The 19,453-nt window shown below is 45.1% G+C and overlaps 1 protein-coding gene across 1 annotated transcript; it reads left to right on the forward strand.

Annotated features, from left to right (window-relative positions):
• Positions 1–4,213: 4,213 nt before the first annotated feature.
• Positions 4,214–17,033, forward strand: rab40b (RAB40B, member RAS oncogene family). Its single transcript, XM_082543754.1, has 6 exons — positions 4,214–4,664; positions 12,798–12,858; positions 14,500–14,560; positions 15,242–15,319; positions 15,579–15,801; positions 16,336–17,033. Exons 1-6 carry the CDS (start codon positions 4,523–4,525, stop codon positions 16,626–16,628), a joined length of 858 nt encoding a protein of 285 aa, XP_082399880.1. The 5' UTR covers positions 4,214–4,522; the 3' UTR covers positions 16,629–17,033.
• Positions 17,034–19,453: the final 2,420 nt, after the last annotated feature.

Consider the following 19,453-nt stretch of genomic DNA (forward strand, 5'->3'; position numbering starts at 1 on the left):
TAATGCAAAACAGCACAAGACAGAACACCAAAAGCTGGAATAGAGTTTACAAATCTGGGCCCAGTTTAGCCCAGTTTAGCCCAGTCTGGCCTCCACAAAGTGTTCCAGACATTCAAAAGAGAGTCTTTACAGTCTTTGCTGATCTCTTCCATTTGTATTATGGACATCATGTCTGTTACCTTCAACTGAAAGGAAGGAGGAGTGGGGGACTCCATTCCCTCAGGATTAGTCTCTGGGCACCAATCAGACCTAACTCCAACGGCTGCTGCACTGTAGCCGGGAGCAGCTCTGAGCAGGCTGTAGGGCTTCATATATGCGCTGGAATACCAGTGAAATATATTACACCAAAAGCCTATGGATGAGGGACAAGACCAAAAAGCATGAAACAACGTCTGCCAACCTGTCACACATTAGGGAGACAGAGGGATGAATCTTGTGCAGTCAGATTTTAAATTGAATTAATTGGTGTCTACTGTTTATGGAGCCAGAGTGGATTTTAGACAAACACTTACTCCACATAGATTCAGACACCTTCATCCCTGAGTCCTTCAGCAGTATGCACCACGAAAAATGTAAAAATGAATTTCCCTTTGAGTTGAACAAATGAAGGAAATTTGACAGCAGTGACGTTTGTAGGGTTACTGAAGTTGGGCTAGCTGGTACATAATCATGTGCTAGGTGATTGCTAGCAACACAGCTATGTTAGCATAACATAAACACAGTAAAGCTGGAGGATGAACGCTAACTTTCTCCCACTCGATAAAAGTTCACCTGAGGGTTCCTGATGGTTAGAGACAAATGCAGTCGCATGGCAGGATGCTGTAAACGGACCAAACTTCAGTCAGGAGAACAACTGAGATAATCCATCCACAACACGAGGTTAGTCATTAATATACTGCAACAACATGGGAATAGAGCAGCTGCCAGAGAATTCAACATTAATGAATCAATGTTACGGAGGGGTTAGGGAATCAATGAATCAATGTTTTTCACGAAGCAGGTCTTGGCTCGCGCTGGAGAGTCGGCACAGTGGCAGGATGGCTGCTGTGTTGCCTGGGATTACTCCTTATCCCCTACCCAACCCTGTTGCTGGTCACGTGCTCTATAATGTTGTGCTGTGGACATTTATGTGCTTTCTGTGCAGAGGAGTTTTTTTGTTTCCTGTTCTCATGCTGTCCTCCTGTAGCCCAGCATGAGCAGAGGTCTCTTTTTTCCTCTTGTACTTTCCCATTGTAGTGTACATTTCAGTGGTTTTTCTGTAATGCATCCGTTCTCTGACTTGTATCCCCATGTGATGTCTGTGTTGTGTGTAAGTAAGGTCGGGGGACGGGTTCATTCCAACCAGCAACCTGCCACTGCATGTGGCGAATAAAATTTGAACTTGAACTTGAAGTGGAGGAAGCAAGAAGAATGAGCTGAGTAAAGTTTGACTTATCTGACTGTTTTGTTTCGCTTAATGCGCCTTATAATCCGAAAAATACAGTACTTCTTGATTGCTTGTGAACTTTTTTTCCTTTTTTCAAAAAAATCACAGCTACATGATGTATATGACATGAAACCACTATTAAAGGCTTGTGTAGAGTATATAAGTATAATCTCATTCAACTGTTATTGACAAAATAAGAGAAATCTTAAGTTTACTCTGATGCGTCACACTTAATAATTAATAATTATCTTCCATTATTATAGCTTCTGTTAATTAGGGGGACTTTGGGTATCAGTGAGCTACGTAACGCTAGAATCATTTTCTTTTTAAAAATATTCTCGAGGATCAGTTAATCTCTTGAAAGAATGGCTAAAAATGTAGTGATGGTTGAATTGTTCCAGTAAAGCATTTATTATAATTTTTCAAATTCAAATCAAATTCAAATTCAAATTTTATTTGTCACGTACACAGTCATACACAGTACGATATGTAGTGAAATGCTTGGACAACTGCTCGTGACCTAAAGAGAACAAAAAAGGAAAAGGCTATGAATAAGATAGGAAATAAATATGCAAAATTAAAAAGGGTAAATTTAACTAGGAAGGAATAAAATATAAATTAAGGTTAAAAATGAAATAACTGTACAACACAAATTAGAATGAAGGGTAAATTTAACTGGAAAGAATAAGATAAAATATATAAATTAAAGTTGAAAATAAAATAACTGTACAACAAAATACACAATACACAATATAGAACTATATATCACGTGTTCCCATCAACAGCTGTTAACGTGACAAACCTAAAATACTGTATGCGTGAAATTTACTGTATATGAATATCAAAGTGATGCAACAAACGGCAGTTTGGTGTGACACTGACACCTGCTGGATGTTATCACTAAAGCTGAATCCTGAGTTGAACACTGTGTGCTGCTTCCTGTTTGTTGGATACCGAAACTTTATTTAAAAATCATAAAGGAGAAAAGATAAATTCGAAGCTTTAAAGTCTGACCTCAAACAGTCCTGACAGGTTGAAAGGATGTTTTCATATTTACATTTGTCACTAATTTAGAATAGAATAGAATAGAATAGAATAGCCTTTTATTGTCATTGTACAGAGTACAACGAAATTGGAGTGCCGCTCCCTTGGTGCAAGTTTCAATAATAAATATAAATATAAAAGGACAAAAAAAACAATCGTAAGTACTCAAACAATAGTATGTACAATATATACAGAATAGCAGCATAATATAATGACAGTGACGGTATGGAATAGGTTCAGTTATTTTTGTGCTTATTTACTACGGTGATAGCTCTGGGAAAGAAGCTATCCCTGAATCTTTTTGTCCTGGTTTTATGTGACCTGTACCGTCGGCCTGACGGTAATAGTTCAAACAGTTGGTTGCTGGGGTGAGAGTGGTCCTTGATGATATTGCCAGCTCTGCTGAGGTACCGAGAGTTTGCAGTGACCTCCAGGCTGGGCAGAGAGCAGCCAGTGATCTTCTGGGCTGTGTTGATGACCCTCTGCAGTGCTTTCCTGTCTGCAGCTGAGCACCCTGCATACCATGTTGTTATGCCGTACGTTAGGATGCTCTCTATGGTGGCTCTGTAAAATGTCACCAGCAGCCTCTCCTCCAGGTTGTTCCTCCTGAGCACTCTCAGAAAGTGGAGACGCTGCTGGGCCTTTTTAACCACCGCCGTGGTATTTGCAGTCCAGGAGAGGTCATCAGATATCTGCACGCCCAGAAACCTCATGGAGTGTACCCTCTCCACACAGTTCCCGTGGATGTAGAGTGGGGCCGGGTCTGCTCTGCCCTTCCTGAAGTCCAAGATAAGTTCTTTAGTTTTCGTGGTGTTCAGTTGGAGGTTGTTAACTGAACACCACTCAGTCAGTCTGTTGACCTCATCTCTGTAGTCCGACTCATCCCCCCTTGAGATGAGTCCAACCACTGTGGTGTCATCCGCGAACTTTATGATGGTGTTTGAGAGATGGGTAGGGGAGCAGTCGGATGTGTAGAGCGTAAACAGGAGGGGACTCAAAACACATCCTTGTGGAGACCCGGTGCTGAGTGTGATGGTGCTGGACCGGTGGGGGCCGAGTCTGACAGACTGTGGTCTATTTGTCAGGAAGTTAGGAATTTATATCTGCTGTTGCTGTTATTGTGCCTCGGCCTCTGGGAAACCAGAGCACAACACAAAAAAAGATAACTCCCCCACTCCCTACTCCCGGGAAGGACCAACCCTGCCACAGAGTTTGTGGTTTTACAGCAACCAAATATGTCATTCATCTTTGTCAGGGTGGGCACGGCCAAAACAGCCAAAAACATGTTGTTGAGGTGACTGCTGTTGTGAGTTGGTGCTGTATAAATAACATTGTCACGCTTTCAGTCAGTGATTGGTTACTCGAGTGTGAGCTGATGGAGGAAAACTTCTTCCTTCGACTGCATTAAGACATTTCCAACAGTCACTGCTTCACAAAACTCAGAGAGACGCAGATGGACATCATGAAATATCTCCTGCAAATGTAACCTCAGTCTGCTCCGAGTGCTGCACTTGTTGATCTGAACATCAGCCTCATCAAACCCGGACTGCTGTCTGTCCGAAGGCTCATCTCTAGACTGCTCCTGTGTAAAGCATCTCTTCCGCCCAGCCGCTGTCATGCTTTTATTTTCTCAATCCAAACAGGAAATTGTTGCCTTTTCTATTTCTGTTCAGCTTGACGTCACTTAGTGAGCCAAACGCACAGCTTGTCCCGCTCGCTGATGGACGTCTCCAACGTCCAATCCTGACTCAAGGTTGCCCTAGCAACTCGAACGATTACCCAATCGAACCGAGATAAACACCCTCCCTCACCTCCTCAGCTGGAGCAGGGAGGGGGGAGGCCAGAGATCCATGAGTTGCTCCTCAGTCCGGGAGCAGACCTGGACCTGAACCTGCAGAGGATTTTTACTGTCGTGCGTAAAAGCGCGCCGATGGCACAGCTGGACGCGCTCCGAGCAGCTCCTGAACACGCTCCAGTCTGAGTGCGGGGGGAAGAGGTGTAAGCCTGCTCTCATCTCAGGATGGGACACCACAGCCGTCACCCGCCGCGAGCATGAGCCACAGAAGCAGCCCGGCGCGCGCCTACGACTTTCTGCTCAAGTTCCTGCTGGTGGGCGACAGCGACGTGGGGAAGGGCGAGATCCTGGCCAGCCTGCAGGACGGAGCCACCGAGTCCCCGTACGGCTACAACATGGGTGAGTGGGGGGAGTAGGGTCAGCTGTCCGGTGATCTCTGTGGAGGCTGCTGACACCGAGTCCTCCATCAGGAGTCTGACTTCATGTTCACTCAAACTTTAAGCGCCTCCATCAGAGCTCCAGTCCACAGCAGCCTCTCTGACATCAAAGCTTTATGAAAAGAAAAGAATTATGTTATTATTAGTTATTATTAGTCCTTATGAAAAGATTTTATTCTGAGTTGAAAAATCAAAGTTAGTGATTAAAGTTTACAAGAAAAAGCTGTTTTTGTGAAATAAGTTCACAAGTTTATTCTTAAAAATAAATAAATGTATTCACGTTTACTTTAATAAACAGCTGAGTGTATTTTATTATTGAAAGCATTTTAACTGGTTCACAAGTTTTACTCTTTCAAAATAAGAGCCATAGTTGTTAAGATATGCATTGTTCTCTGGTGAGCAGACACCATCCAACTAACTGATGGTTTGGATCCACTGCGTATAAAAACTGGACATAATCACTGTGATGTCACTCAACAGTGGTGATTGGCTGGTTTTAGAGCCTGCCCCCTGTGGACGTCAGAGGAACTGCAGTGAAGTGTTGCTTTGTTCTGGGAAGCATTAGAAGCTCCACACACCGTTTTAGTTTGTAATATTGAAGCCGTGTTGCCATGGTGTGTGTGTGTGTGTGTGTGTGTGTGTGTGTGTGTGTACGTCTGTGTGTGTGTGTGTGTACGTCTGTGTGTGTGTGTGTGTGTGTGTCTGTGTGCGTGTGTGTGTGTGTGTGTACGTCTGTGTGTGTGTGTGTGTGTGTGTCTGTGTGTCTGTGTGTGTGTGTGTACGTCTGTGTGTGTCTGTGTGTGGCGCTGGCAGGCAGCTGCTCATGACTCATGCTCGGCCTGCAGGAGGGTGACAGGAGTTGAAGCTCTCCAAGTTCACGCGCTGACACACGATGTAACACACTGTGCTCACGAGTCACATGACCACATGCTCAACCTGCTGTCATAAAAACTGATTTCATATTTAAATATGTAACATCCTGCACACGGCTGTCATCTCTCTGCAGAAAAGTCCAAACTGAGCTTTTAGGACAGTTTCATAGATGATCTGAGCTCCACCGTGGTCAGACGTGACGTGCAGCAGCAGCAGGTGATGTTACTCACCTGTTTACAGCAGACGTGTTTTCATGTTTTATACTTGGACAGAAAACGATTTACCAGCAGAGAACAGTCTGCTGGCTCAGGAGATGAGTCCTCACACGCCAAAAAATCTCCCCTGCACATAAAAAGGTCTGCTGACATCACCAGCCACAGCCTGCAGTGAGGAGGTCAAAGGTCACAGATGACAGGCCAGTGCCATGCTTTGTGGATGCAGAAAAACACCCACATGGTCTCTGAATCATCCTGGAGGAAGGAAGGCTGTACTCTCATGTCTAATTCTGAAGTGAAAGAAGTAAATTCAAAAAATAGAAAATGTATAAAAATCTGTAGTAAGTTTTATCCAATTATCCTGTTTTTAAAATATTCCACACAGCTACGCCATCAGTAATATTTGTGTCTCCTAACAGTGAAATGACATCTATCTGCTGTCCCAGTGACAATAATCAGCTCAGCCTATGTTCATTAATCACTATGAGACCAAAGCTCAGATCTAAACACTCAGTTTACACCAGTTTTTTTATGGTGTTGGCTTTGTATGATGTCATAGGGAGGTTATATCCTTATATGGTCAATCTCAGGCACAGAAGCCCCGCCCACTTGCTATTTAAACCTTCTGTTGTGAGGGGCAGCCAGCTGTCTCCGTATGAGATGAAGGATTATTCTGAACTATTCTGAAGCAAAGAATTACAATATGGAGCAAAATCATTACTCAAAAAAGTAATCCATTACACATTACTCATTACTTTGCTTAAAAGTGATGTGCTGCGTTACTTAATTACGCTGAAGAAAGGTTTTTTTCCATTGCTTTCTCATTACTCCGTAAATTGTCCTGAAACACAGTCCTCATGAGGACACAGGTACGCTCTTTCTTTTATTGTTCAGGGATGAACAAAAAGCAAAGATGGAAACCAGCACAAAGACACTTTGGAGTGGTCACCACGGTGATTCTGAACTGGTAGGAACAGGCTGCAGGCTGACTGCTCATCAGTTTGTTACCCGTTGATGTTCAGGCTCTGGCTGCTGGGCCGGGGTCTGCATACACCCAGCTTTACCATCAGTCTGGGTTCTTGGCTAGCTAAGTGTTAGCATGCTACCTGTGCAGATGTTAGCACTATAATGCAGCTGCCTCTGTACTGGGCGCAGTTTGCACCATACTGTTGGGCCCTTGTCCTTTCATGCAGTAAACTGGTTTTGAACACACATCCTGGGTTCTGAGAAACTGTGGAAACTGTAGGATAAAGTGTTCATTGATACAGTAACAGGAAAACTAGAGGTCTGTGGTTTTCTGGAGGAACTACGTTGGACATGTTGATCTGAATGTTTGATGAACCTCAGCTGTGACACTGCTGATGAACAGAAATCAGTTTTTGTTTAGTAATTTTTTGTCTTTGGTCTCTCAGACGTGATGACCGTTGGGTGGATTAATCAGTAGCAGCGACATCAGCAGAGGCCTCGAGTCGTGCCGTTTCTGGGTTTTCCTTGGTGTGAGGACGGTTTCAGGCTGATGGAAAACCGCAGGCTTCTGCTGTTTCTGGGTCATCTCCTCTAACGGGAGGCATGACGGCACACAGACATAGCTGTGGTGAAACTGTGGGACGATTTCTGGCTCTCAGGTCCAGGAGGGGGCTTTGCTCTCCTGCCGAGTCCAGAGAAGAGCTGGCTGCAGTGCAAAGCTGAGCCAGACCACATGGGGAAGCCTTGATTAGCATTGACGCGAGCTCGGAAAAATGCACACAAACAGCTTGCTAGTTTATTCTCTGTGCTTTTATGAGCCGTTGATAATTACTCCCAAATGAGACACGCGAAGACGGGCCAAGCGCTTGTTTACGGTCTGAATGCCACGATCGGCTCTTTTATAACATCCTTCTGAGTGTTGTGTAACTCCACAAAAACACTCCACTCTCCCATCTACTCCAAATGTGCACTGTGAGAGTGTTTGTGTGGTTGTGGTGGTGCTGCTGCGAGCTGCTCGGTGGGGGTATAATGATGCTGCTGGTGCTGCCAGGAGAGGCTGACTCATTCCTCCAGTGTGAACCGGCTCTTACAGATAGGCCGACCTTCACTATGCATGAAGAATACTGTTAGAGGTGATGTGTTTGTTTGGGTTTGAACTGATTGTGAGGACTTCTTTACAGATGGCACACAAAGATGTAAGTGGTCATATTTCTGTTTGAAACAAAACGCAGCAGCACGGCAGAACCTCTGACATCATTAACCATCTGTGAGTCCAAATCTCCCCTCAGTTCCCAAACAGAGTTACTAACAGTCTGATAAAATGATCCGTGTGGCTGCTCGCCCAGGTGTTACAAGAAAACTTAAAGAGGGGTAATCTGTACCATAATACTGCCTGTTTTATTATTCAGACTCAATTATAACACAGAGCTAACACAAGAAGGGCCAACATCAGGCTGTGAAGTAGGGCTGGATATCGTCACTGATTTCTAGAATCGATTCGATTCCAATTCACAAAGTCCCGAATCGATTCGATTTAAATCTGGGAAATTTTGCCTCAGACAGTCAGCAATATTATAATTCAGATCAGTACATTTACATATTTTTGTATCTATAAAAAGGAAGCTGACACTTTTGAGACTTTATCAAAGGTGTGAGCATCACAGCGAGGCCTTTGTGTCAAAGTAACTGAGGATAAAACAGAAAAACATGAAGTTGATTTTCCTGTTCTGGATTTTATAAAAATATTCTGCAGTACATCAAAAACGAAAGAAAACCATTAATCAACATATGAACATCACCTCTGACGTAACAGCGGTTTTATTACAGACACAGCGTTTTGCATTTTGTATAATTTTAAAAAGTTTACATTTGTTCAGTATTGAACGGCAGAAGTTAGGTTTTCTTTTCGGAAGTAAGTAAAAGGAAAAAAACAGCGGCTGACAGCCTGTAAACAACAGTAGACTGGTGCGTAACAAGCAAGCGAATAATGCAGAAAACAGAGAGAGAGAGAGAGAGAGAGAGAGAGAGAGCTGTGCATGAAGTGTGATTTTATCCTGGTGGAAGCAAAACAGCAAAAGTCAGAGTGAGTTCATGTTTGTGTGAAGCGTAGTTTGGATCTTCTTTTGCTGCTGGTTCGGTCAATATTGTTTGGAGAGAGATAAAACCTGCAGCTTTAGAATCAGCGCAAAAAGGGCGTGAACACAAAGCTCGACCCGCCGACACATCAGAATCAGCGACCGTGTCCGTGCCGTCGGTGAGAAAGTCACATCTCACTGATTCTGATGCGTCGGCGCTTTGTGTTCACGTCTTTGTGCAGAAGCCGTGTTCCTGCTCTCATTTACTGTTTTAGCTGTTTGGTGATTGTTGAAATTTTGTGAGGTTTAACCTGAGATTCTGGCGTTTCGGGCAAAATAAATTTATATTAAAAAATCGATTCAGGATTTTAATGAATCGATATCACGTTATCCAAGCCAGGATCGATTTTAATCGATGAATCGATCATCAAAACCCACCCCTACTGTGAAGCTAACACAATGCTAATGTGGCTAAGTTATCAATTCTTAGTTAATGGGACACAAAGCTATCAGATAGCGTGCTAATGTGACATTAGCTTAGACAAGGTAAACCTTAAATAGGCTAACAGCAGTAAATGAAGCTAGAGCAACATAAAAAGATGATTTTCTGTATCGTAGTGTTAGCGTGGCTAATATCTGAGAGCAGGACATGAAGCTAATGTAAGATAAGAAGCTGCTTATTATTTTTGTGCACTACAAGGCTGTTTTAACTGTAGTGTGGCTAAGCTACAAACAACCGCTAATCAGAGTTTTGCAGTTTTATATTTTTAAATTTAATTTTATTTCTAATCCAGTTTATTTGTTATTGTTGGAAACTGTTTACTGTTAGTTTGCTTTGTTTGATTTCAATGTTTGTTTTATTCTTCTTATTTATTTGTTTATACAATAAAAACACAGAACTTTGTGAAATCAGTTGACTCACACTCTTGTAGACAAGTCTCAGTAACGCCTCCTGTACTTAGGAGTTATTGTGTCACACTGAAAGAACAAAGATGAATCAATTTGTGCAGATTTGAATAAAGGAATCTTGTTTCGTGCACTCGGGCCTGCTGGTGTTTAAACTGAATCATGGAGCTCTTATTGTCACCCTGCAGCAGCTACGTTTCCCAGCGCTCTGCTGTTTAGACATCTGTCAGCAGACCTTTCTGTTTTAGCCTGTTATGTAACTCCACTTTCCCTTCATGCATCATGCACACCAGAGTGTGTGTGTGCAATAACTTGGACACAGTGTGTGTCGGTGGGGCTTACGTCTCCCAGAATAACTCCTACGTTATATCACGTCTTGTTCTCTCAGGATATTCTCCCGCAGATATTTTCATATACGTGTTCGATACGAGGAGCTGGCTTTCACTGTTTGTTCTTTGCTAATAGCACATTATTAATTTATAGTCAGTTATCAGGGAGCCCTCTTTCTGTTCGTTGAGCAGTTGAATTCTTAGAATTATTAACTCATCTTTGGACATTTCTGTGCAGGGATTGGCTGGGATTCAACCTGCATGGACACAGGAATCAGTATTCATAATTTAGTATTGTCTGTTTTTGCTTTTATGCTTTTACTAGTCAAAACTAGTAAATGAATAAAAAAATGACTTAAGATTCAAATCTTAACAAGTACACGTGAAATGTAAAGCTCATTTTGTTTTAGTCAGAGCAGTTTCGTTTCAGTGCTGGTAGACGCCGTGCAATCAGCCTCTGCTGAAGCTGCTCCAAGAGCTCGCTCCACATCTTTGTGCGTGTAGCTGTCACTACGAGGAAGCAGTTGTGGTCTACATGTGGGTGTAGGTGAAGCTGCTGCCCCACAAAAGAGGCAAAAATGGTCAAAGTTAATCCTGTTGTCAGTGTTGGGTCAGAGAGACGGAGTCATATCACACCAGTCGTTTGTGTCATTAATAGTTAAGCACATATACTGTAAACTGTGTCAAAGTGACACTGGAACCATCTTAGGTCATTGATGGAGGACCACAGAAGGCCGTCCCACTAGCATCAGCACTCTATCATAGTAGTACTGGGCTTAGGGCAGCATCATCCCCCGGAATCTCCTATTTCCTGCCATAGCTGGACTGGCCATCAGGCATACAGGCATTTGCCTGTGGGCCATGGTGATTTTTGATTTTGATTTTTGTAACGGTATAAACAATGAGAGGTGGTGGATTGGCCAGATGCTGGCAGATGTGTAAAAACAACTCAGTTGTTTGCTGGTGGCTGTGGCGGAGCTTCCACAGAGGCCAGCAGGTGGATGAGGGGAAGGGGAGGCAGGAGGAGCAGAGACCCGAGGCGGTGAACTGAACTCCAGGTAAGAAGTTATGAGCTGCAGTCTATCTGGGTCAGATATGAACCAAGTTTAGTTTATTTTCGTTGTGCTGACTTTTTACAGTCAGTTACAATAACTCGTACTGCTACTAGCTAGCATGACGGAGTTTCTATACAGCTGGGTGGTGCTATGATGTTACTGATAGTGAACTTTATTTTATTCATAAGGTTAGTTAGTAGCTGCCAACCGTGCCTCTTCTCCTCTCATCCTCTCCCCTCTCTCTCCTGTTGCTACTTCAATCATGAAACTGATCAGTGATCAGCTGATCGGCTCTCTTGTTTGTTTATCGTCCACTTTGCGCCAGAAAGAAGAAACCAGCGGATGTCGCGCTAAACAACAGCAGCACGTTTAAGCTTGATCAGCTGTTGTTAGAATTTATTTAATATTAGTTTCTAGTATCAGCTGAATTGAAGGGAAGTTATGAACTGTTTCTGAGAGACAAATAACACCAGGATCCTTTTCTAAGTATCTGACAGCTGGTAACTGTGCAGGGGCGGGTCTAGCAAAGCTTTGCCACGGGGGCAGGTAGGGCATTAACAGGGAGAGGGGGGCACAAAGACATACTTTCTTATTCTCATTTAAAATGTTTCGCTTTTAATAAATAATTATCTGAATCTTACAACCAAAGTTTTTAGTATGATGTAAAATGTATAGGAATCATGCATATACCAACAAGACTGTACATCACTGTCACAACAGTGTTTTCATTCAAAGGCTTTATGGTTTTTCCTATAATACCTGGTGGGCCGGTCCGATTTTTTTGTCCCAGTCCAGCCCTGCTTCCTGCACCCAGCAGCTTTCCCGTGACATACGTGACGGTGAGCGTGTGCCGCGTGTGTCGACGCGTCAAAGTGCGCTGTGGTTATTTTCAGGAAGCTAATAATAATTACAGTTACAGAAGAGACGAGCTGCTTTCTGCTTTTGTCCCCTGTGAGAGTCGCCTGATATTAGTGGCTAACCAGTAACAAGCTGGAGAGAAACCACACACCTGCACAGGACGCTCTGAATACCCAGCATCACACCTGGATTTGGGCAGCTGCAGGGCTCTGGTGAAAGTGTTCATGAATATATGAGGGTTTCACGAATAACCCTTTAATTAAATGTAGTTACTAACTAAAGCTGAGCAAGTCCTTATTCAGAGCAAACTGTTTTTACAGCCTAAACTGAACAACGTGGTTTAGCAACATAAAGCCATGGACGTGAACTCCTCATGAACCGCTGTATCTGCTCAGACCTGCTGCAGTGCTTTGCATGATTGACGATTCCTTCTAATACTGTGCCTTTGTTTGTTCTGATTGGCTGGCCCTCACAAATTCATTCATCACAGTCAAAGTCATTCTTTTCTGATTTGATGTTATTTGTGATCAGTAGAGGTTTTTGATACAGGCAACACAGGCGGTTGCCCGGGGCGGCATCACGGGCATCTGCGGGAAAAAAAAAATTGCTCGTACTCATGCTGCTGCGACGTCATGCCAGCGCATATTGGGGATGGCATAGGCACTGATCGGTTTTCTGATGCCCATTTGCTGGGCCCAGGGCGCCAAACAGGCTCGGACCGCCACTGTTTGTGATGCATGTTTGAGATGTTTGGCACGTTGGATCTAAAACTGCTGCTCGTTGGTTTGATCTGAATCTTTCCTTCTGCTGTTTTTCAGGAATCGACTACAAGACGACCACCATCCTCCTGGACGGGAGAAGAGTGAAGCTGCAGCTCTGGTACGAACACGCCGTCGTTCACACGGCTGCCTACGTCTCATGTTATCAGTCTGTGTGGAAAGAAAGCAGAGGACAACCAAAATATACAGGAGGCATGTGAGGCCCGTTTACCCAATAAAAAGCTTTTTCAGGTACTGAGCTTCATCCAGCTTCAGCCTGACGGGTGTTAAAGGCTCGCTTCACTCAGTGAAAATATTCCTTCAGTTTTAGTTTAACGTTTCAGTTTTATGTCCAAAGAAACTGAGAGGAATGCAGCTGACAGCACAGCCTGAGCGGTGTGTGGTGGATAAAAGTGGAAAGAAAATAACTTATGATGATTAAAAGCCTTAATGTGACACTGACAGCAGGTCTGATTCAAAACCTCCTTTGATGCTGCAGCTGACAGGATGTCGTCATCAGAGGGCGAACACCGTAAAAGCGTAACCACACAAGATGCGTGTGACCCGCCCTGCTGGACACGTCACACAAACTAACCTGGAAGTGACCAGGACTTTTATTTTGAAGGACCAGTCCAGGATGATGATGCCATCATAAGAGCATCTGCAGCACTGATGCTTTTACTTTGGCATAAAAGATGTCATTGGATGAAATCAGCGGAGCTGTACTCGAGTAAATCTACTCAGTTTGTTTCTGTGATGACGGTTTGCTGCTCTGCACAAACTCGCTCGTGTTTGTAGAAACGTGTTTCAGCCGAGGCGCCGTCACATGTTCAGTCTGCCGCTTTGATGTTTAAGAGGATGCGACGCTGTGTGTGTGTGTGTGATGATCCTGTCTGGATCTGCCGCTCTGACTTTGATAACTGGCGGCCATCTTTTCCCCGCCCGCGTGCTCATGAGCCAAGCAAACCCCTGCTGTGGTGCTCAGACACACTCGCGTTTCTTACTGTGGACAGGAACAACAAACCCACAGAGCGCGCTACGCTTGCAGGAGGAGGCGGAGACAAGCATCTGTGCACATGTTCATCACCACAGTCAGGACGCTGCTGTGCAAAAGTCTTGAGCCACCTTTCATGTCTTAAATCTTGTAGGAAAATGTGAAGCAGGTGCACAATTAAAACAGCCTCAGCTGAAATCAGCAGTAAATACGACTGTGTGCTTAAAAAAGCAGGTTTTTAACAGGAGTTTGAGACACTGGGCAGCTTCGAGTCTCTGAATCCAGTCAAACACAACAACAGAAAGAAACCACGACTCTACCTGAACTGAAGGAAGCACTGACCTTTCACAATAAGAGTGAGGGGAGAACCCAGCCCACCATGTCTGTGCACACTTCCTCCAGAGCCTCGGGAACACTTCAATCCTAATCTGTCCACGACTTCATGACAGAACCCTTAAAACCAGGACGCACACTGTCACCGGTCTGAGAGGGTCGAGACCAAAGTCCACACCACTGGCTCTGTGCTCGGCTTCCTGTGTTTGGACCTTTTTCACGTTCAGGCAGCTGAAGTCGGCCCCGTGAGACGGCTCTCCAAAGTAAAGCTGGGAGTTTGTTTTTTCTTTCCCATTAAGGCTGGACAACGGGAGAGCTCATCCCAGTCTGACCTTCAGCTTCACAGTCATTAGTTAAGACTCTGAGTAATGTTTGTTTGGAGGCGTGAGCGTCGCCACGGTGACCTTTAACCTCTCCTGGTCTGTGTTGTTTCAGGGACACGTCGGGGCAGGGCCGGTTCTGCACCATATTCCGATCCTATTCCAGAGGAGCACAGGTGAGCACCGAGTGCACTGCTGCAGACAAACACAGGGGGGCGCTCACTGAACCTGGGGGTGAGTTCTCCATTCTCCTAATGACCTTTGACCTTCACTGAATGTAAACGAACCCCTGGGCTGCTGTAAAGCAGTAACGGTTCTATCATCAGAATGATCAACATGAGTTCATCTTATTTTCCGAACAAATAACATTTTTAGTTTTAAACTGGTTTTTAGTTTCAAACGTGCTCTGAAGCACCGTGTTAGACACGCTTTGGGGGTTTCGAGGCTGAAGATGCTGATGCTGACCAGCTGTGAGTGCTGCTCCCTGATTGGACATGGAGCCATGTGACTCTGGCAGCAGGCGGTGGCAGGAAGTGTGAGAAAACACGTTTCCCTGAATGAAGCTGTTCTGTTGTAGTCGCTCATCAGGGCTATTAGAGGACATGTAACCATGGAAACGGTGTCACTGTTGCCACGGCAAGGCTAAAAGTTGATCTTGAATCTGTAGTTTCAGTCACGGCGAGCAGGTAACGGCCCGCTGGCCCGAGAGCAGGGCGCTCACACCTGTCAGTCAAAGAGGCCACGCCCCCAGCGATGCAGCCTTTAAGCGTTCATTTAAACAGGTGATGTAATGACGGTGAGATTATCTGTAGAGGCTGTAAACACGCTGATGAGAGTGTGAGTTTGTTTGTTTTCAGGGGGTCATCCTGGTGTATGACATCACCAACCGCTGGTCGTTTGACGGCATCGACAGGTGGATCAAAGAGATCGACGAGGTGAGCCATCGATCGTGTGTGTGTGCAGTCAGCTCTCTCTCCATCGCTCTCCTGTTATCTAACAGCTGACCGGTGATGTCACAAACTCTGACTGAGTCAAAACGGCGCCCACGCCTGCTGAGGCAGTGCCTCTTTAGGTTGCTGTACTTCAAACGTTTCCCTTAACTTTAAGCTGCCTCCCCCCACCTGACACACCTGTAACACTGAGTGTGCTTAAAGACCCACATCCCCCTTTCCTTTCTGTTCCCCGTTTACCCAGCATGCCCCAGGAGTTCCTAAGATCCTCGTTGGCAACCGTCTGCACCTGGCCTACAAGCGTCAAGTGACCACGGAGCAGGCGCAGGTGTACGCCGAGAAACTGGGCGTCACCTTTTTCGAGGTCAGCCCGCTATGCAACTTCAATATCACCGAGTCGTTCACGGAGCTCGCCCGAATCGTGCTGATGAGACACGGCATGGAGCGCCTGTGGAGGCCCAGTAAAGGTGTGCCATTAGCTCCGCCCCCTGCAGGTCTGTGATGCAGCTTTAAAATGGGACGTTCAGCTCTGCGCTGCCCTCTGCTGGAGGCTCCGCCTCACTGAGGATAAAATCAGACGTCATTCACAAAAACATCGTTCTGCTTTCACTCTTTCCTGAAAAAACACTTTTTATTCCTGAAATATTCCAACTTTATTTTTATTTGTCACTTTATTAATACAACATTTTCACTTTGTTGCTGAAATATGTTTTTCATAATCTTATTCATTTATTGCTAAATTAATGTTCTTGGAATATTTTACAACTTTATTCCTAAATTTTTATGACTTTAGTCCTAAAATATTAGGAAATGTATCCAAACATATGTTATTGTACAAATACATGATTCCATATTCAATATTTCAATTTGTTTCCTAAAGTTTTATAACTTTATTGATAAAGTGTTTTTTCATGAAATACAATAAATTTATAATGATTCCCTGTTTTGATTGGTTCTTCTCTGTGAGCGCTGTAATCTGATTGGTTCTCTGTGTGTGTCAGTGCTCAGTCTGCAGGACCTCTGCTGTCGCTCCATCGTTTCCTGCACGCCGGTCCACCTGGTCGACAAGTTGCCCCTCCCACTGGCTCTGAAGTCTCACCTGAAGTCCTTCTCTATGGCCAACGGCCTCAACGCTCGCATGATGCACGGACGCTCCTATTCCGTCACCGCCAGCGCCCACTACGGCGCCACCAAGAGGACTGGGGGGGCGCTGCTGAAAAAGCCCAAACTGATCCGGGCGCCGCCCCTCAGCCCGTCGACTCAGAGTTGCAGAAACAGCTGTAAAATCTCCTAACGACAGTTAAGGCACCGCCTGCTCGAACATTTGAAGATGGCGGTTAGAAATGAAGAATTCCTCACCAGGACCTGAACCGAGCTTCAGACTTCCCGTTGGTGACGTTTGCTTTGCCACCTGTGAGCTGCAGGCGTCCAGTCATAGGTGAGGTGACATCACATGGTTGGAAAACGACAGTGTCAGGAAAAATCCTCGGAGCACGTCAGCCCCAAGTCTGAAAGTGTGACGTAAAGCTGCTCGATGCTCAGAAAACGCGCGTTCTCAGCAGCCAATCAGAGCTGCAGACGCTGATTTATTCTTCTGGCTTTCTTCTGGTTTTTGTTACTTTGGTACTTTTTTTACTTTTGAAAGAGACTTTTTTTTTTTTATTTACAGATTTTATAATAAAAAAAAAACTTCCAGTCAGATTTGTAAGATTCAGATTTCCTTCTTGAATCGTTCAGATGTGGTTTTTTGCCCGGACTCTTCTTCGTTATGTGATTTGATCTGCAGGTGTGACAGTTTTCCACTCTGGGACTTTATTCTTGGAATTCTTCGGAGCCTCTGGCTGTGTCCCAATTCAGGGTCTGCACGCTTGAAGTACGCATTTTAAGTGCGGTTACGTCACCGCCACGCGACGACGGCTGTCCCAATTCGAAGTGTACTTCAAATGCATACTTCAAATGCGCCGTCGATTTCCCCAAATATCAAGCGTGGTCCGGTGCACGCTTTGTGGTCCCATATATCCCACAATTCATAGCGCGGCGGTGGGTGTGGATAATTTTGCCGCAAAATACGGCAGAAGGGAGCGGCGAAGAGGTTTTTTTTTTTTCCCAAACTTTATTGAAATTATAAAGCGAACAGTCATTCCAGTTCAGTTTGTACAGTAGACATACAAGGCAAATAAGAGTAACAATATACAGCACAATGAAATAAGAAGGAGAAATAAATAAAGGAAAAAAGAAACAAAAGGGGGGAATGTGACAGACTTCATAACTTTGTACTTGAAAGTTGTGACAGCTCATTCGTTAAACATTTCTGAATGAATTTCAATCAATGATAAACCTTTTTTATTGGAAGTTAATTTAAGAGAGTTTAAGTAATATTCAATTTCAATCAAAAACAAATTAAATGATGGGGTTGAGTTTTGAAATTGACATTTATGTATGTGGAAGTTCCCTAATAAGATGGAGCGGCCGAAGAGTGAACTGTCAAAAGTACTGAACGCAACCCATAACGGCAATGCTCAGTGGCTAGAGGATCTGAGGGCAGACCACAGCGACCTCCCTGAACAGGGTCCAGTAACCATCACAGTGGCAGATATCCAAGAAAGGGTCTCCAGTATGAAGAGTTGGACAGCACCAGGGCCCGACATGGTTCACACCTACTGGCTAAAGAAGCTGACTGCACTCCACGAGCGTCTGGCAGCACAAATGAACCAGCTGCTAGTTAACGAGAGACACCCGGAATGGCTAACCGAAGGCCGGACGGTCCTGATCCCCAAGGACCCCAAGAAGGGAGCGGTCCCCTCCAACTACCGACCAATAACCTACCTCAGTACTACATGGAAGCTCCTGTCAGGCATCATATCGGCTAAGATGAACAGGCACATGGGTCAATACATGACCCATTCCTTTCTGCGGGACACAGAAAGGAATTGGCAAGAATACCAGAAGCGCAAAACACCAGCTACTGGTAGACAGAACAATCAGCCGAGACTGCAAGACCAGACTGACCAACCTGTGCACTGCCTGGATTGATTACAAGAAGGCCTATGACTCAATGCCCCACAGCTGGATACTGGAATGCCTAGAATTGTACAAGATCAATGGGACCCTAAGAGCCTTCATCAGGAACTCAATGGGGATGTGGCGTACAACACTAGAGGCCAACTCCAAGCCCATAGCACAAGTCACCATCAAGTGCGGGATCTACCAAGGAGATGCTCTGTCCCCACTGCTGTTCTGCATAGGCCTGAACCCCCTCAGTGAGATCATTAACAAGACTGGCTACGGATACCGACTACGGAACGGAGCAGTTGTCAGCCACCTCCTGTACATGGATGACATCAAGCTGTATGCCAAGAGTGAACGAGACATCGATTCACTGATCCACACTACCAGGCTATACAGCAATGACATTGGAATGTCGTTCGGACTGGAGAAGTGTAGTCGGATGGTATCAAAGAGAGGGAAGGTAGTCAGAACTGAGGGGATTGAACTACCAGAAGGCAACATTGCAGACATAGAGGACAGTTACAAGTACTTGGGGATCCCGCAGGCAAATGGGAACCATGAAGAGGCCGCTAGAAAAGCTGCAACCACCAAGTACCTGCAGAGGGTCAGGCAAGTCCTGAGGAGTCAGCTGAATGGTAAGAACAAGATCCGGGCCATCAACACGTACGCCCTACCCGTGATCAGGTACCCTGCTGGGGTAATAGGCTGGCCAAAGGAGGAGATAGAAGCCACTGACATCAAGACAAGAAAGCTCCTTACCATGCATGGAGGGTTTCACCCCAAGTCCAGCACCCTGAGGCTGTACGCTAAGCGGAAGGAAGGGGGCCGGGGACTGGTGAGTGTCAGCACCACAGTCCAGGATGAGACAACAAACATCCAAGAATACATTGGGAAGATGGCCCCAACTGACAGCGTGCTCAGTGAATACCTCAGGCAGCAGAAACCCAAGAAAGAGGAGGGAGACGAGGAACCATCATGGAAGGACAGGCCCCTGCACGGTATGTACCACCGGCAGATAGAGGAGGTGGCTGATATCCAGAAATCCTACCAGTGGCTGGACAAAGCTGGACTGAAAGACAGCACAGAGGCACTAATCATGGCAGCACAAGA

The sequence above is a fragment of the Aulonocara stuartgranti genome (assembly GCF_965226115.1).
Source record: "Aulonocara stuartgranti genome assembly, chromosome: 8".
Taxonomy (NCBI): Eukaryota; Metazoa; Chordata; class Actinopteri; order Cichliformes; family Cichlidae; genus Aulonocara; species Aulonocara stuartgranti.